General features: G+C 50.5%; 6 protein-coding genes across 6 annotated transcripts, besides 1 other annotated feature; 2 read left to right on the top strand and 4 right to left on the bottom strand.

Moving 5' to 3' along the window:
* Positions 1–235: 235 nt before the first annotated feature.
* ACLA_012490 (putative extracellular cellulase CelA/allergen Asp F7-like) lies at positions 236–1,600 on the bottom strand (the record flags this gene model as incomplete). The annotated part of the gene is made up of 2 exons (XM_001274246.1): positions 236–646; positions 725–1,600. 2 exons carry the CDS (start codon positions 1,598–1,600, stop codon positions 236–238), a joined length of 1,287 nt encoding a protein of 428 aa, XP_001274247.1.
* Positions 991–1,291: a microsatellite.
* Positions 1,601–2,754: 1,154 nt separating the features above from the next.
* ACLA_012480 (exocyst subunit SEC8) lies at positions 2,755–6,736 on the bottom strand (the record flags this gene model as incomplete). Its single annotated transcript, XM_001274245.1, has 9 exons — positions 2,755–3,732; positions 3,799–3,906; positions 3,955–4,100; positions 4,158–4,293; positions 4,351–4,791; positions 4,841–4,957; positions 5,026–6,014; positions 6,073–6,246; positions 6,331–6,736. The coding sequence occupies 9 exons, from the start codon at positions 6,734–6,736 to the stop codon at positions 2,755–2,757; spliced, it is 3,495 nt and encodes a 1,164-aa protein (XP_001274246.1).
* Positions 6,737–7,252: 516 nt separating this feature from the next.
* On the bottom strand, positions 7,253–9,758 carry ampp (aminopeptidase P; the record flags this gene model as incomplete). The annotated part of the gene is made up of 10 exons (XM_001274244.1): positions 7,253–7,512; positions 7,557–7,601; positions 7,648–7,732; positions 7,786–8,620; positions 8,671–8,716; positions 8,769–8,990; positions 9,048–9,109; positions 9,177–9,342; positions 9,441–9,500; positions 9,563–9,758. 10 exons carry the CDS (start codon positions 9,756–9,758, stop codon positions 7,253–7,255), a joined length of 1,977 nt encoding a protein of 658 aa, XP_001274245.1.
* A 965-nt stretch (positions 9,759–10,723) lies between these two features.
* Positions 10,724–13,986, top strand: ACLA_012460 (putative importin 13; the record flags this gene model as incomplete). Its single annotated transcript, XM_001274243.1, has 4 exons — positions 10,724–10,786; positions 10,838–11,028; positions 11,094–11,580; positions 11,689–13,986. The coding sequence occupies 4 exons, from the start codon at positions 10,724–10,726 to the stop codon at positions 13,984–13,986; spliced, it is 3,039 nt and encodes a 1,012-aa protein (XP_001274244.1).
* A 754-nt stretch (positions 13,987–14,740) lies between these two features.
* Positions 14,741–15,982, top strand: ACLA_012450 (uncharacterized protein; the record flags this gene model as incomplete). Its single annotated transcript, XM_001274242.1, has 1 exon — positions 14,741–15,982. One exon carries the CDS (start codon positions 14,741–14,743, stop codon positions 15,980–15,982), a length of 1,242 nt encoding a protein of 413 aa, XP_001274243.1.
* Positions 15,983–16,163: 181 nt separating this feature from the next.
* ACLA_012440 (seipin co-factor family protein) lies at positions 16,164–16,826 on the bottom strand (the record flags this gene model as incomplete). The annotated part of the gene is made up of 1 exon (XM_001274241.1): positions 16,164–16,826. The coding sequence occupies one exon, from the start codon at positions 16,824–16,826 to the stop codon at positions 16,164–16,166; it is 663 nt and encodes a 220-aa protein (XP_001274242.1).
* Between the last annotated feature and the right edge of the window lie 882 nt (positions 16,827–17,708).

The following is a 17,708-nucleotide window of genomic DNA, read 5'->3' as shown; positions in this document are numbered from 1 at the left end:
TCTCGACAAATGACAACTCGTTGGAGCCAAAAAAAAGCAAGTCCAATGGAATGGTAATCAAAGTATATACATGAAGCAAGATTTGGGGGATGTACTGACGCCCCAACCCTCCAGGCAAGACGGCAGGGGCAGGATTATCGTGGCGATACAGGCGAGGCGGACAGAAAAGGCAGCCAAGATCTTCGCGGCGTACTGCCAAACTACGTTAAACGAACCCACAACCTCACATACGAATCTACAGATTCGACGAAGCAGTCACCGACGAGCTAGAGCCAACGCCGACGTTCTTCACCGTGAGGCTCTTGCCAGACACACCCGTCACACGCACATCGACGGTGTCGGCACCGAACCCGCTGGCATTCTCGAAGAAGTTGTAGTAAGTTCTCGTGGTGGGCTGCCAGGTGCTGCCGCCGTTGGTGCTGACCTCGAGCGAGGCGACGGGCTCGTTGGCGTTGACCACCTGCATGGAGAACCAGTAGCGGGAGGTACCCTCCTTGTTCTTGAGGACGAGGGGCGAGTCGATCTCGCAGGGGACGTAGGACCAGTCGATGCCGATGATGCCCTTGGAGATGTCGGCGAGTTCGGCGAAGGCGTCCTGGAAGAGGTCGAGGTGGTTGGACTCGCACTCGGGGCATTGGTCGACGATCTGGTGGTGGTGGTGGGTGTTAGTTCAGGGGTGGTTTTTCTAATTTCTAGAAGGTTGTGAGGTGCTGGGGGAACGTACCATGGCCTTGATGGAGTTGCCGTTAGGACCGGTCACGGAGACACAGGCACCGCATTCTGCGGCGTCGGACCAGCGAGCCTTGGAGAGAGCGGTGCCGAAGAGGCCAGCGGGGAGCTTGTAGCCGCTGAAAGAGCAGGTGCCGCCGGACACATTGCCTCCGTAGAAGGTGGCTTTGCCGGAGTTTGAGCCGGCCGGGCGGCTGGCGGGGGGAGGGGGGGCAGCGGTGGTGGTAGCGGCAAGCGGGGCAGTGGCAGGGGGCACAGCCACGGGGGGAGCAGCAGTGGTATGTGGCTCTGTGGCAACAGTTGTCCTGGTGCTGCTGGGGGCGGGCTCAATAGGCTCGCGAACGGGGACGGGGACGGGCTCGGCCGTGGGAATGACAATCTGTTTCGTGCTAGAAGAAGAGGGAACAACGGGGGGAGCAGCAGTGGTATGTGGCTCTGTTGCGACAGTTGTCTTGGTGCTGCTGGGGGCGGGCTCAATAGGCTCGGGAACGGGAACAGGGACAGGCTCGGCCGTGGGAACGACAATCTGTTTCGTGCTAGAGGAAGATGGAACAACGGGGGGTTCGCTGGCCACAGGTGTCTCAACCGGGGTCCGCTCAGGCACAGAAGACTCAACATCCAGAGATGAACTGGTCTTAGCAGGAGCCTCTGGGGTCACCGTGGTAGTCACCGTGGTGGTCGAAGACGAGGAGAGAGTCGTCACGGGCTCAATTGAAGGCGTGGGGGACGCAGTGACCGTCACATAGTAGACGCTCATGGTGTATCCCGGAGGACACTGGTTCTCAGCCCTTTGAAAGAGCGGGCTTGCAGAGACCGATGCGGCTGCGCCTAGAGCGGCAACGCCGAGAGTTGTAAGACGCTGGTATCTCATGGTTGATTTCTGATATTGGTGAGAATCTAAAGAACTTCGAGAGCAAAAGAAGGCAACTCGTCTGTGCTAGACAGCTAGAAATCGATTTCGATAAAGAGTGACTGGAGGCTATGCTCGTGCTTCAGGTAATGAATGGACGTCCGGGATGCGAATCCCAGAATCAAAAACAAGTTACTGTGCCAGACAGAATATCTCAAAGAATGACTTGGAGTGAGCAAGAAAGAGAGAGAGAGAGAGGAAGGGGAGTAAGAGATTAATAACCGCGAAGAGGAAAAGGAGAGGCCGAGAAGGCCTCTCCCATGGTCTGAGTACCCTGGTCATCCTGCTAATAATGGGTGGTCAGACAGGCCTGTAGGGCACTTAATCCCAGCTATCCTCATAGGATGAACCACGAGGAGATTAAAAAGAAATTACCATTCAATAGCGTCGACCATTTAATGAGTCGCACACACAGAGTGATCCTGGCAGCTCTCGGATTCAAGCCATTATTCGCTAGCGAAATGAGATCGCAAAGTCTGAAACAACCGGCGTGGATCACGAGCAATGAAGCTCACAATACAGCTCCAGGGGAGCGATCCGGAGCCAGCCGACGAACCGAGAACGGGAAACAGAAGCTTTACCTGTTCATTATCGATCGAATATTTGCTCCGTGCAATTCTTTTGACAGGCTTGGCCTTCAATTTCCCAAAAGTGAGGAGTGGGTAGGTAACTCAACCAGTTGGTCTGAACCCATGGCCGGAAGTTAGTGGGTCCGCGAGGATAATAACACGGCAAAATACTCAACGGTCCTTGCAGAGATGCCCCTATACTCTAGTAAGCTGTTGGCTCGTGTACAGAATTGTCAAAAGCGCCCGGTCTGGGGTGTGCTTAGCCAGCCTCGACTACTGCTTGAGTGGGCTTGAAGAGGTAGAGAGAGTACAGTAGATGGCAGGGATGAGGATAACGCTTGGGATGCAACTGCCATGAATTATATTCATCATAAAATGTATCATCTATTGGGATAGTAGTGGCTGGTGCCTGGTCGCAGTCAACGGATTTCTGTTCCAGCACTAGGTCTGGGTCATGCAAGAAAGGGTATAGGAAAGTTCGAAAGAAGAGAAAGGGACCCTTGATAAAACCGTGCGAAGGACGTCTTTGCCAGGTGAGACCCAAGATCACCTGGAATCCCACATGATTTCATTCAGGTTCAAAAGGGCGTCGGCACTGGCTTTCTTTGCCGCCATAAAGTCTTCCCGATTATCAGCACCCCGGGGCCCTCTCAAAACGTCCGAAAAACATAGATCTACGAGGACCTTGAGTTCACCGTAGGTCAAGGGTTCGCCATTGCCAGCAGCCAGTGCCTGTTCGCCTTGCGTAGCAAAGAGCTCCTTTTCGTCCTTTGCGTACTCCAGTGCTTTTTCAGCTCCATCCAGGAACCAATCCAGGAATTTGGCACTGCGAGGAAGTGCGACGACCTCGTGGGGATGTTCTGGTTCCTGCGTAGTGGGATCCTGAGCAGCATCTGACGTCGGTTCGATGATGATATTCTTGAGATTCTGTTGTAAAACAAGGACATCCAACTGCAGTCGCAACGCTCCGTTCTCATTCATGGCGCCGATATGACGAGTGGAGGAGACAAATGCTTGGTCAATGAACCTGGCGAGACCCGAGGTGATAAACCAGTGTTCGGCTGATCCCATGTACGTCATGATATTGGTATCGAAGGCAATCAAGTCGTTGTTCAATTCCAAGATTGTGGGTGATGCGGCAGTCGGTTGGTTTACAAGGATATGCCACCAATTCATATTCGAGTTCGGCGACGGAGTGGTCGGTTCTGAATTACGATTGTTGAGAGGATTCGGGCCAGCCATTGTCCGAGTAAGCATGTGGATGATGCCGCAGCGAATATCGATATGAAGAGCAAAAAGAGCGGTTGAGGCGAGATTGCGCAGTGACTGGAGAGTGGTATCAAAAGCTTTAGCCATCTCCTGATTTAAGGGCAGATACACTGGCTGGCTGATGCTATCACGTTTGGGTCTCATGGCGCCGACCAAAGTCCATCGACGAGGAGGTGCTCTACTTTCGGACTGCGGGTTCCGTGACTCGAAAGCTGTGACCTTTCGCAGTTTGATGAGGTGGCTCGCAAGCCATTGCTGATATAGAATTAGCCATTATTTTAGAGATAGGCTGTTTGGCGAAAGTGGGCAGAGATAACCTACCATGCTATTGTACAGAAGCGACAAGGCCACCACTGTTTTGGGATCGGATATGATGTCGTACGGCTCGAGAGGCACCTCGTCTGCGCGTCGGAGGAGAAGCTCAATTTCCTGGAAGGCTTAGCGGCGTATCGTTAATAAAAGAGGGTATGCGCTTACTTTGTCGATCAGTTCATTTTTATTGTCCGCTGTCCCTTCCCAGAGCTCCTTGACTGTGTTATGGACTTCGCCAGACTCGGCCATTTCCGCAGCGGCTTTGAGGCGGACTTCGCCCTTATTGCGTGGGGAGACCTTCGTAACGATTGCTGTACAAACTTATGAGATTTTTGAATTGGGGATACTAGTTTGCTGCATGGCCTTACCTTTATACCATCCGCAGCATTTGTCATAGTAAGTCACAATCTGACTGATTAAGAGCTGTGTGAAAGCCTGGTCATGAGGAATACTGGACAGCATTTTGCTAAACTCCCGAACGATCGACATGAATCTGGCCGTTCCCTATCAAATTCCCTGTCAGCGCCGTTATAACTAGAGAATATCAAGATGCTGACTTGCCTTGAAAATCGGTCGAGGAGCGCATTTTGCCCATTGAGGATCTTCCGTGAAGGCATCTGGCGCAATGAAACTAAGCGTGCAGAGGTCCGTCGCGGTCTCATCCAGCTGAGGCAGGAAAACGTTGATAAGAAAGTCATCAAGAAATGACGTCAAAGTGCTCAGAGCGATGTCGGCATCGACGGGCACCACATCCTTGAGGCGCTGGATGAAGGAGAGTGAAGGTGGAAGGAGGAGACTCATATTGAAGACGCTGGGTTCGATCAGCAGCTTGTGGCCAGTTCCAGAATTTCCTTGCCCGTTCCGTGAATTATCAGTTGTGGTATACTCATGTCTGGTTTCGGATACGAGACCAGGAACCGAAGACTTGAGGATTTCGTCGAGTTCATCCTGCTCCACTTGCATTTCGCTGTTCTCAACTGTCTCCGATAATTTGAACAGTTTCTGCATAATGTCAGTGCCGCCCATTGATGGCCAAAAGTACTATACACACCTTGTTTTTGTCTCGATGACCGGAGTAGATCTGGCGTTTGGCCTCTGCCTCTTCTTCCCTCTGTCGAAAGGACGATTCTCCGTCCGTAGCCAGATAATCATGCAAGATAGACCGAATCTGTAGAGAAGCGTTAGTTCAACCGCGCCAGGAAAGTTGATATCTACTACTCAGACACAAACACTGACCTCACTCTGATAAAGCTTCCACAGCTCTTTGAAGCCACCAGTCAGTGCACTGTTCTTGGGAATACCTTCACGCTCCACAATCCCAGCAATTACATCGTGGACGACTCGATGGCCTTCCGCAATGGCCTCAAATTTGGCATAAAGCGTCCACAAGAACTCTGTTAGCACATGACCGCGCTTCTGAATGAGCTCTGTTGGTAAACTCGTCTTGCTATCCTGAGAAGCGAAGCCGCGAGTCAAATTCGGGTGGCGCGCATCTACCTCCGCGTTCGTCTTATCAACCACTGCGAACAGTTCAACTGGAAGCCGTTGTTCAATGCGGTCGATGGCAATGTCCAGATGGCCCATTTTGTTCAGCGCCTCAATCAGCATTCGAATGTAGTAAAATGTATCAGCTTCTGGATTCCGCGAAGCATCCTCCATCAAAGGTGTGGAGGCGTCCAACTTTGCTAGAAAGGCATACACAGGCTTCTCCCAGGGTCCTACTCCAGTCCAGCTGGAGGCATTTGCGCCGTTGGTTTCTCCTTCCTGAGCTGGCGCCTTCCACCGAGACGAACAGTAAGGAGATTTGAGGTAGAGGTGGTCATGCAACTCCTCCACCAGAATGTCCGTAAGGGATATTTCTTGGTTAGCGAAGTAAGCGCGGATGTCTGCTAGAGCGCCGATGTTGTCCAATTCTGAGCGTCGCAAAAGCCTGAATGCATCGTGCAGTACCTCGACCGCCCCAAGGAATCGCTTGGCGGAGATTCGGGACTCCAGTTTTTCTGGAAGAGATTGAATCTCCTGAATCTGACTGAACAGCTGGATCAGATCATCGTATTTCTGCGAGGAGGTTGCTAGCCCCTTCAACTCTGGCTTCGTATAGAGCAAGCCGGTCTTCGCTTTCTCCAGCGCATGTTTCAGATTCCGCACACGGCTCTGCGAGTTTTGTATATTAGATTGGATCTTATGATAGGTACCAATGGAGCTGTTAAATCCTTGGTGGTGTTCTGGCGCAAGAATGTTCAGTATCAACGCAGACGGGATCCCGGTGCTGAATTAACCAACCGTTGACAACAGACTTTAAAGTCCTCTGTATTTGCTGATTCATATTGAGAAAGTCTGGCTCACGATCCGCCTTTCCCAAAGTACTAGTGTCCATCAACTGCAAGGCCACTTGCACTGGTACACAATCATCGGAGGCCACGAAGTTCCAATCAGCGTGGATAGACTGCAGGATATCTAGGAGCAATCATCTGTTAGAAGGCACTCTTTCCAGGCATATTCCAAGAACAAGATTGGGATGAACAGCCAAGGGCTGCAAACCTTCAATAGCCTGAGATCCTCCCGTGCTACGAGGAGCATTCATCTCATCCGCGCGCCCATTTCCCCTGCCGCTAGCATTTGCCCAGTTATTTTCCTCACGGGGCCGACCATCGCGCGAGCTATGCATCCTCCTCCCCGCCTCAGTATCTCTTGTGCGCGATCGCGATGAGGAGTTCTGACGACCCCCTTCTCTTCGATCCCGGCGTCGCTCGGGCGAGGGCGAATGCGAAGACTCCTGTGAAGGGTCCGTGTAGAAGCCACCATATCCGCCTGGGCGACGCTCCCGTCCTCCCGAGTATCCGTTGACCCCTAAGTTGTTGTTCGCGCCGTATCCGCCATCGCCCTGGTCGTGACGATTGCTCTCGGAATGTCCGTATCCGTCGGCGTAGCCGTTTCTGCCGCTCATAACAAGTTATTTCGGTCCGTAGATATGACAAGATGGAGCCTGGAAGTAATTTGTGGCGTTCTGGTGGTAGGGTGGTGATAATGGTTGTAGAGGAGGTTTCGGACTTGGAGTTTCGCTTGAGGCGCTGTCGCAGTAAATCACACGGCTGAAGCTGTGGGCATGGTCGTAAGGAGCTTGGCTGCTTTTGAATCTATGTGACAGACATACAAAGGATTGTCCGGGGTCAATATTAGGGGGTCGTGGTTTGAATTGCGACAAGACAACGCAGCTCTAGGAGTTATTGATGGAATCTAAAGGTATGAAATAGGACCAAAGTCCAAGTGTCCGCAGTCCGCAGGATTTCCCCACATAAGCATCCGACGACATCAACCAGCCACACCAGACAATGTATACAGTACACTTTAAACACGCTGCTAAGCATGCGACGTGCCTCACATAAATATTTGTTATGCTAGAGAGTCTATCCTAGGTTGTGCTATTGACTCGAATTCTCTGCTGGTTTTCATTGGCTGGGATTTACTTGGAGATGGGCTGGGTCTCACGTTGGAGCCAGCTTCTAGTGAATTCATCATTCTCAAAGAAATGATGAGTCTTCTCCCAGATCTCTGCATGATAATCGTTCACCCATTTTAACTCAGACTCGCTGAGAAGAGAAGGCTCAATCAAGTTACGACCAATGGGGGCCATGGTGACATGTTCGAAGCCCAACCATGGCTTGTCGCCGAACTTATGCGTCGTTTGCACTTCCCGCGCCATAATAACATCTGCGAGGCATACTGTTAATCCAATGCATTGACCCGTCCGATAGCTAGTAACTTACTTTCGATTCGAATGCCAAACTTGCCGTCTTCGTAGAATCCGGGTTCTGCGAATGTTAGTGACCAGCCACTAGCACGAGGGCGAACACTTACCGTCAGAGATAACATTTCCAGGGGCGATCGGAACCTCGGTATACTGTACGCGCGTGCCGATGCCAATAGGACCTTCGTGTACATTCTATTGAAGGGTTTAGACGCCTGGAGGAAAAGGTGAGAGCCTTGAAGACTTACCAGGTAGGAGCCGATGCCATGGCCAGTGCCATGGAGGTAATCAAGTCCCTCCTTCCACAAAAATTGTCTTGCAAGGACATCAAGCGCGAAGCCGCTGGTACCCTTCGGGAAGACAGCAGAATCAATGGCGATCATTCCCTTGAGGACCAACGTAAAGGCCTTCTTCTCAAGTTCGGTTGGCTGCCCAAAGTGAAATGTTCTAGTAACATCGGTAGTTCCATCCAGATACTGGGCACCAGAATCGCAGAGATAGATTGCCTCGGGATCGATGATGGCGCAGCTGCCCTTCTCAGGCTTGTAGTGGATAACAGCACCATTGGGTCCAGTCGAGGAGATCGTATCGAAGGACAAGCCCGCAAATAGATCGTGCTTCGATCTGATCTGTTCTAGCTTGTCCGCGGCGTCAACCTCGTCAAGGGAAGTCTTCTTGCTGACCAGTTCGTTTTCAAGCCAAGCAAAATACTCAATCAACGCAGCACCATCTCGAATATGGCACGCCCGCATTCCAGCAAGCTCTGCTTCATTCTTAACGGCTTTAGCATCAGCAATGGGACTGCGAGTCTCTTCCACATGCTCCTCGCCTCCCAAACTGAGGCTAAGGGCCCATGAAGCTTTGTTTGAGAGGAGAAACTTTGCAGCGGCTTCCCCAGCGTCTTGCTTTCTTGCTTCACTGAGGGCTGTGGCATCGGCAAAGATAGAGTCATATGGCTTGATGACAACATCCTGACCCAAGTGGCTTGTAACCTCCGGGGTCAATTTCTCTTCATCAATGTAGAGATCTGCCGTTGTAGGTGTGATGATGGCGTATGCGAAGAACACCGGGTTGTAGGGGATGCTGTCATTGGATTAGCTGCAGATCCCTCGGTTCAGATGTGCTATACCCACTCGCTTCCTCTTAAATTGAACAGCCAGGCGATCTCATCCAGCATAGCTAGCTTTGATGTTAGCCTCTAGATACTGCAACCGAATGTGGGGCCCAGTACAAATGACAAATCCAGCCGTCTTTTTGTTCTCCAACTCTTTGCGCAGATCAGTGATCTTCTCCTGGAAGCTCTTTCCGGCAAACTTGTCTGGATGAACCCGGACTTTCTCCCTTGGAGGCGCTGGCCGATCCTCGCCCCAGACTAGGTCGACCAGATTCTGCTGAACGCCAACAAGCGACGAGCCATTCTTCCTCAGAGTCTCTGCAAGGCTCCGTGCACCCGCTTTGGTACCGATACGTCAGAGTTCACCTCCAGAAACCGGGACGCCTGAATACTCACGTGCAGTGATCAAGGATGGGTCGACACCTACAACCTTACCACCCTCGGCTTGTTCGGTGGTCCTAAGAGAAATCAGTTCCCTATCCTCAAATGCACTTAAATTCAACCATCATCGACATCCATCCATACCATTCTTGCCATGTTGGAACATTCTCCACTCCGCGCTTGAGCAGCAACCAATTGCTGTCGAGCTGCTTCGAAGCCTGGTTGAAATACCGTCCATCTGTCGACAATGCAGCTTTCGTCATGGAGACGATGGCTGTTCCCGCAGAGCCAGAGAAACCAGAGATGAACTCTATGAGCATGTTCGTAAGCGAAGGTATCGTCAGAGTCAGGCGTAGAAGCAAGCAGCTACGTAGGGAGAGAAGGAAGGAAAGCGGGAGCCAATCTAACCTCGCCGGCCGTCACATGGTGCGATATATTCAGACTGATGGCTATCTTCCGATGGGACGACTTGGGAAGAATATGAGCAGACATTCTCATTGTCCAGCGTGAGGGGCTAAGCGATATCATACTATATACATCGACTTTGTGCTCCTGCATCAACTGTCTCAATCGCGCTAGGCGCTCGGAAGTATTCACGGTCTCCATGTCGATAGCGTAACGTGCGACAGAAGCAGATAGGAATCTTGGTCGAGAGAAGGGTAGCTGACGAGTCTGTCCGACTGCGGATATTCTACAGAGGCGAAAGGGAGAGCGGGAGAAGAGCATCGACAGAAGAGAGGTGAGAATAGGAATGTCCGAGGAGCAGTCAAACTCCTGTACAAGAAATTTCGTACACGGAAGGAGGGCTGCTAACTAAGGGAGCGCTGTGGGATAAGAAGTTGGGCACAACTTCAAAGAGTCGCGTGTATACGGCAGATTTCAGACACCGTGAACAGATAGTGGAAGATTGAAATATGATGTGGTCCAGCGAGATAAGCTAAGGCAGTTTGAGTGGAGCTTAGCTTGTAGCATACAGAGTAGGTCCGACGGAGTTAGATAGGTGGTATCTGACTGCGTAATTCATGTGGTATTCTGCTTTCGACTGAGAATTACCACGGTATCTGATGATGCAACCACAGTCTCATGGATACTACCTAGGTTCCATAGTACTTCGTTTACCTACAAATTGATACCAAGGGAAACCTGTATTTGCATAATGGGTGACAGCTTCTGCTCCATTCATATATTAATAGGTAGGCAAAGTACTGATGATACCTGAAGGGAAAACTTTCAAGCAGTTATTAACTTATTATTCGATCAGCTTAAGAGGCTCAAGTGTTTTATCTGTCACGCAAGATAGCAATCTGTCAAGAAGCTTAGCTACAACAATGTGGATTTCATTGTATTGTTACAAAATCAAAAATCACATTGTTGATAAACAAGGGTCCCAAGTATTTTAAGTACAGTAGGTAGTGAGTCTAGTGCATGAGAGCACAGGTCACATACTCTTGAACATTCCATTACCTCGTCTGTTTTGTTTACTTACAGGAGCACTTGCTTGAAAAATTCACACTTATAGATTTCCTTTTCTCTCCCCCCTCCATCAGATCAGCCATCCCACTTTCTCACCGCCTTGTGATGCTAAGATAGTAGTATCAACACGTGACACCTCCTTTGCTTGTTCCATCAAACAATCTATACCAGTCTACAAAGACATATCTCCTACAGACAAGGTCATAGGAGTTCTGGCAATGTCTGCGGACATTCCAGGCCCTGCCTCAGATGTGCAACACATCTTAGATGAGGCAAGAGCTGTGAGTATGTCCTGAGCGTGCTTTCTTAGACAGGGATTAACTTTTTTAAAGCTTGTCACTCAACTATATGATCCTGAAAACGCTGGCAACCCCACCAAGATCAAGCTGATTCAGGAGCGTCTGCAGTTGCTTCAGAAGGGACCAGAGGCATGGCTAATAGCTAATGATTTGTTGAGTGCCAGCAGCACTGACATGAGATTTTTTGGCGCTCTGACGTTTACTGTTAAGATCAACCTCGACTGGTACGTTGCTACTCAATCAAACTATCCAGTGTTTCCAAGGCGCAGATGTGCTGATCGTACTACAGGCAAAAGCTCAGCCAACATGACGCGCAAGAGCTCCTTGGTCGACTGATTGACCACTATGTTATTTTGGTGAATTCGGGGGAGCGGCCCCTTGTCATACGGAAGCTGGCCACGACTCTAGCCACTATCTTCTTGAAGCCGAGTGCTCCTTGGATTAGAGCTCTTTGGACCTTGGCTGCTTCCTTGGCAGGTGGTAAATATGTCTCTGAAGAGCATTTTCACTCGGCCGATCTGCTAGAAGCCGTCTTGCCAGCAATGTCCCAAACTCAGATCGTTGCGTTACTCTATTTCTGCAACATTCTTGCAGAAGACATGAATAAATGGAGTCCCGAATTGAGGCAGCCGGACGACACCAAGCGTGCATCGGCAAATATTCCGGACGCCTTTGGAATCGTTGAGTTCATCCTGCGCCACTTTCTGTTGCAGGAGCCTTCCCAGAACGCCTCTTACGATCCCACTCCAGGAATTGAAGCAATCAATGCGTATCATGTGAGTATATATCCGATGATTTCATGCATATTTTCTGACGAAAGCTCCTAGTCCTGGATGTCCGTTCAAGGTGGTAGCCTATTTGAACATACACTATCGACCTCCCAGCTAACTTCCACAACAAATCATGTGATCCAGTGCCTGAGGGTTCCTAGTCTATCAAGGACCGCTGCTCAGGTCGTTGTCGAATTGATAGACTGGAAGGAGAATATCTTCGGTCCGGATCATCTCGATTCTATCCTTGAATACATCACAAGTCATCTTGGCACCGCCCATGTCACGTCGCTTCTTGAGGGTGATTTCGAGGACGAAAATATGACGTTTTTGGAGTTGATTTTGGCTTTCTCGACTCTCAAACAGAGGGAAATGCTGGCTAAGCCGATGGATCCTCACTATAATCAGGTTCTCACCATGCTGCACGCCCTATTTAAAGCCCCTGGCTATGCGGCAGTCGATGACCCGGCATCACCATTGCTCATTGAATGGTGGACCGAAGTTGCCGACGATGTCCAAGAGATCTTGTTTGATTCCGAGGACAAATCGATTGTCGAGTCTGCGAAACAGAATTTGGCCCGTGCTGCTCTAGACTGTTTTGAGAAGCTTAAGTATCCATCTCCAGAAGAGCTGCGAGATTGGAGTGAGGATGATCGCGGGGAATTCGGTGCATTCCGCCGAGATGTCTGTGACTTCCTCTTGGCAATATATCCCATCCTGGGAGTCGAGTTGATTCATCTGTACCAAGAGCAGTCCAGTATATCGCTCAATCACCAGGACTGGAGAACATTTGAGGCTGCTGTCTTCTGCATCGCGCAGCTCTCTGAAGCTGTTGATGGGAATCAACATGCTGATGAATGCCTGAACGCAGTCTTCTTCTCTGATGATTTTGATTGTCTCTGCAGGGGCGAGGGAATGTTGATTCCAGACAAAGCCCGCCAAACTCTGGTAGATATGCTAGGAAAGTACAAGTCTTACTTCGAACGGACTCATGCTTTACTACCTCTGGTGCTCACTTTTCTATTCGCGTCTCTTGAGGTTTTATCATGTGCACCAGCCGCTTCCCGGTCTATCTCATACCTCTGCAAATCGTGCCGGAATGCTCTGACGTCTGAACTGCCGGCATTTTTGGACCAGTTTGACCAATTTCGTTACAAGGCTACAGCGACGGCTACCACAATGGAAAAGGTCCTCGAAGGCATTGCCGCGATCATTCAAGCATTGCCGACAGATGATGCCAAAGCACAATTTCTGGAGAGGATCCTGACATATTTCCATCAACAAGCTGACCTAGCGCGCGATGAGGCTAAGCGCCAGATGGAAGAGGCTGCATACAGTCGTGCCCTGTTAGTTTTGCGCTGCATCGCAAGTATTGGCAAGGGTCTTAGAACCGATGGTGAAATCATCCTAGACTCAAACGATGGCAGCAATGGGATTTCCCATTCTTTATCCTTTTGGAGTACAGGTCCCGGTGCAGTATCGCAGAGCTTGATTGTTCAGATCATGGATCTACTCATAACTGAAGTTCCTCGAGATGCGAGCACTATCGAAGCCGCTTGCGATATTCTGAAGGCTGGATATACTGAGAAATCGGGCCCATATGTATTTCCACCAACAGTGACCGTCAGCTTCGTTCAGAGCATTCCTCTAGGCAGCGCCGGTACCGATATGGTCATGGGCACAGCCTCTGCTTTTTTGGCGTCTCACAGTGCACATCCAGAGCGAATTCGTGAAGAAACTGTTGCGCTGATTCTTCACGTTTATCAAACCTTCTGCAAAATGCAGCAGTCACCGGAATTGCACGATCCTGAGGTTGCCAACAGTGGGATTGACTTTCTCACCCGGCTACTCCCCAAGTATCATGCCGTTCTCTTCGCACTTATCTCCACCCCGCCAGATACCAACCAAAGTGTGCCTGACCTCAGTATCGCGTCGCGACCTCCTGTGCTATCGACTATTCTTGACTTCACTCTGCTCTCCTTGCAAGGTACAGAACCGCTTCCACTTCGTTCTGCGTCTCAGTTCTGGGTAGGCGTATTGAGTCTCCCAATGGACGTTCGCCAGCCGGGCACCTTGCAAGATGCCATCAACCGGTATCTCCCGGCTCTCTGTAGGATCTTGATGGTGATGCTTGCCGGCCGCTGCGCTCGTTCAGACATCGACCACCTGTGCGACGTCCTCAGAAAGGTCATCCCTAAGTACCAAGGTCAAGCTCGGGTCTACTTTTTAGAGGCGCTCTCCTCATTAAATATCAGCACGTCGCATGAAGGACAGGGTCAGGTCACACCGCAGGAGAAAGAGCGCTTTGTTGCATCTCTCATCGCCGCCAGGGGTGCCAAGGCCCAGACAAACCAGGTGGTACGCGCGTTCTGGATCAAGTGTCGCGGCGCAGGGTTCAATTATGCTGGTTAGATCGTTCCGGTGACAAGATGGGTTTGCTTTTCATAATATGACATTAGAAGATGATGGGAATTCAAATCAAAGAATACTTGTGTATCAATGCCTCAAGCGAGACCTGAGGTCATGTGTAAGTTGTAACACGGACGAGGATTTCTAGATATGGTTGGGGACAATGTATTGATTGGACTGTGGCAACAGTGACCCATGGCTTCATTCTTTAGATCATTGAATAATAGGCCTGAGTTTGATACTACATCTGCGCTCTCTGCAGTGCAACCACTCAACAATATTCATACCTATGACTATAATCATACAATTTAATACTGAATGATCTACCTGCAGTGTGATGACATTTGATGTGGGTCAATAAATACCATCGACAGCGGCGCAGGCTCTCCAGCCACAGGGGCGGTGCAAAATGCACGCATTTTAGGAGTAGTATCTATCTAGTGCTAGTACATACGTAGTTGGATAGTTGGCAGCATAACTGTTGGTCTGCTGACTTGTCTCAAGTGTCAAGGACTCAAGTCTCATACTTTAAATTCACCAGGCTGCTGTATCCATCTCGGAAGCAGCTTGACCGCTCGCTGGCCGATGCTTCACCTAATAATACTTGAGCAGCCTCAGGAGATCCTCGGCGCAGGCGCTTAGTTGTCCAGCCGCCAGCAAAGCATTCATAAGTGCTACAACAACTACTACTGTCTCGAAACCATACACATTTACCAGGCTTTGTCTACTTCGCTTTGAGGAAAGAGGGTCGATCACAATGCCTCATATTGCAAACACCCCCGAATCCCTGGTATCTCGCTCGGATTCGCTGGATCCAGCCACAACATGCAGAGGCGTGACTGCAAATGGCCGGCCATGTCGCCGCGCTCTGGCTGCTTCACCAGGGAGCACACCCAAGGGAGCAGCGCTAGAATCGCTATACTGCTGGCAGCACAAAGATCAAGCAACACCGGCACCCAGCAATATGGGATCCCATCGGCCGTCGCAGACGTCCGGAGTGCAGCCGAGAACGAGTATCGATACCTTGATGGATCGGCTCGGTGTGCTCAATATCAATGACCCGCAGCAAGATCCAACCAAGATCAGGCGACGCAAACCCAGGAAGCGGACCGTGTGCTGTTGTTTTGAGATCGTGGAAGACGTTGAAGACGAGCGGCCTCCGCGACCTGTGAGCACTGCTATGCAGCAGGTCCCATCATCCAGCTCGTACCCTGGCTGGCCTAAGCCACCGGCTCAAAAGCCGTCGTCGCAGTCGGAATATCTCTCGTCTGACCGGCCATCTCTCCAAAGTGCACAGGCTTCTTCATCCTCGTCTAACACGGGCGCTCTATTAGCATGGATTCCCCAGTCATTGACGCCTCAAACAACTTCCTCTCTTCTCACGGAGCTGGCCAAGCCGATCTCCGACGCGGATGAGCCGGGCTACATCTACATGTTTTGGATCACTCCGTCCACAGCCTCGAGATCACCACCGCCTTCTGAGATCGCAAGGTCCCTCGTCCCGGAAGCTCGCCCGTCGACGCATATCCGTACTGTCGGTGATGCCCTTCAAACGGCGCGAGACCTCAACGTTCTGGCTCCGAACCCAACTGGTCAGACTCCAGGGACCATCCGCCTCAAGATCGGCCGGACGAGTAATGTGCAGCGCAGACTCAACGAGTGGACGAGGCAATGCTCTAACCATTTGACGTTGATTCGATACTGCCCCTATACACCATCAACGCCATCTCCATCTCCATCACCGGGTCAGCTACAGCCAGGACGTGATCGGGCAAACAGCTCTGCGAAAGCAGGAAGGAAGGTGCCGCATGTGCATCGCGTGGAGCGATTGATTCATCTGGAGCTGGGAGACGTGAAGATACGAGATCTGGGGCCTTGTGCAGAGTGCGGAAAGGAGCATCGGGAGTGGTTTGAGGTCGCCGCGGAGAAGCAAGCTCTCAAGCAGGTGGACGAGTGTATCAGGAGATGGGTGGAGTGGGCAGAAAGCCAGAGGGTGTGATAGAACTTTCAGGGCCATCGCTTCTCAGATGGTGCGTTATATAACGTCGTTCTATCGCGCGTCAGCCCAATGCATAGACACAGTATCACACATAAACATACAAGACTTGCTAGAAGAAACAAGCAACCATAATCGCTCATCATCGGATGCACATCAAGTGTACACTTCCGATCGACGGAATCTAATCCAACACCTCCTTAACAGGCATCCCCCCATTGTGACCCTTCACCCCATTGACCCCAGCGAGATTCCTCCCTCTCTGCTCATCCCCCATCTCATCCAAGTACCGAACAAACCACCTTCCAGTCACGAAGATAGCCCACCCAGAGCCCCATAATAACATCCCGGCGACAGTCGTGGCAATCAGCACAGGTCCCAGCACCAACAGCGCCACACAGCTAAACAGCACCACCGCAATACCAGCCGCAACCATGGCGCCGACCACGAACATGGCGATCGGGATGCACGAGCAGACGAATTGACATAGCAGAAATGTCATCAGAAGAGGATGCGCGGTTGCGACGTCCATGATCATTGCCCGGAGATGGGAAGGTAGGACATAGGTGTTCAAGAGGGAGAGGAGAGATAGGGCGGTGGACACGATGGGGTTTGCATCTTCAGCATGGTTGTAGTCATCGTCATCGTCATCTGTCGGAGATGGCTTCGGTGGTTTTGTATACGGAGTGGACACTAAAGCTGGATGTGAGGATGGTTGGTGGTGGTGCTCTGGCTGCTTCTCATCATGGCTCTCATTACTGTTCGGCTGCTGTTCCGCGGAACTATGGTTCTCGCCATGCTTATTTTGTGAATCGGGTCGGGATAGGAGATCTATCGGGTCTGACATGATGAGGGTATTCTCGTTTTCTCTGGTTGTACTTCTCATTCAATGTCTGTGTGGTTTTCCGCTCATGATGATGGCATTGATCTGGAAAGAGACGAGATCGATCGAGATTGATCTGGGAGGCGAGTTAGCTGAGCAACATCCGTATGGGTACCACCATATGGGAGTAGGTAGGTTCCAGTGATTAGACGTAATTTTACCATTGCTAGCGGATTGTCACATAATGTATCAAACTTACATGTATCGAAAAAGGAAGTGCGTATCTTACCGGTATCATCCAATGTAAACTGCAAAAAATGCAATCTGCAATCGCCGATCGGAGACGCACACGCAAATAGGCCCCTCAGAAAAGCTATTCATTACTTATTATTAAGTATAAGTACTGGTCATCGGAATAATTCCCAAGAAGAGTATGACTGCTCAGGCTTACTCGATATGAGTGCTGGAATCTCGATTTGCATCCTTTCTCTGATGCTGGCTCCCTTCCTCTATTTTCGAACATACTACGTAAGTAGCGTGCGGCCGTGCCTCATGAGTCCATGACTCTCTGGTAGTGAGTAGTGACTAGTGACTACTTAGTCACCCACATGATCGACGGCGGGAACAGGAGCTGGTGGGGCAACTGCTCTACGGAGTACTAGTAATCAGACTATCAGATGGATGGACCATAAACAGAGGGCTAACAATGGATCTCTTTCTCATCAACCAGTTTTCCCACTGTAAAACTATGGGTATGTTTTAATATTTCTAGTAGATATTGCACCTGTATACTTGATGACAATTGGCCAAATAACCTTTTCTGAAAGGCTTGAATGCAATGCATGAAGACGACGCTATACAACTTTTCAAACGCCTTCTGTAGTCGTGGCAGAAACATAAGAATAA

Source organism: Aspergillus clavatus, genomic scaffold (genome assembly GCF_000002715.2).
Source record: "Aspergillus clavatus NRRL 1 1099423829795 genomic scaffold, whole genome shotgun sequence".
Classification (NCBI taxonomy): Eukaryota; Fungi; Ascomycota; class Eurotiomycetes; order Eurotiales; family Aspergillaceae; genus Aspergillus; species Aspergillus clavatus.
Note: the sequence above shows the minus strand (reverse complement) of the source record. Positions and strands in the feature narration are given on the sequence as shown.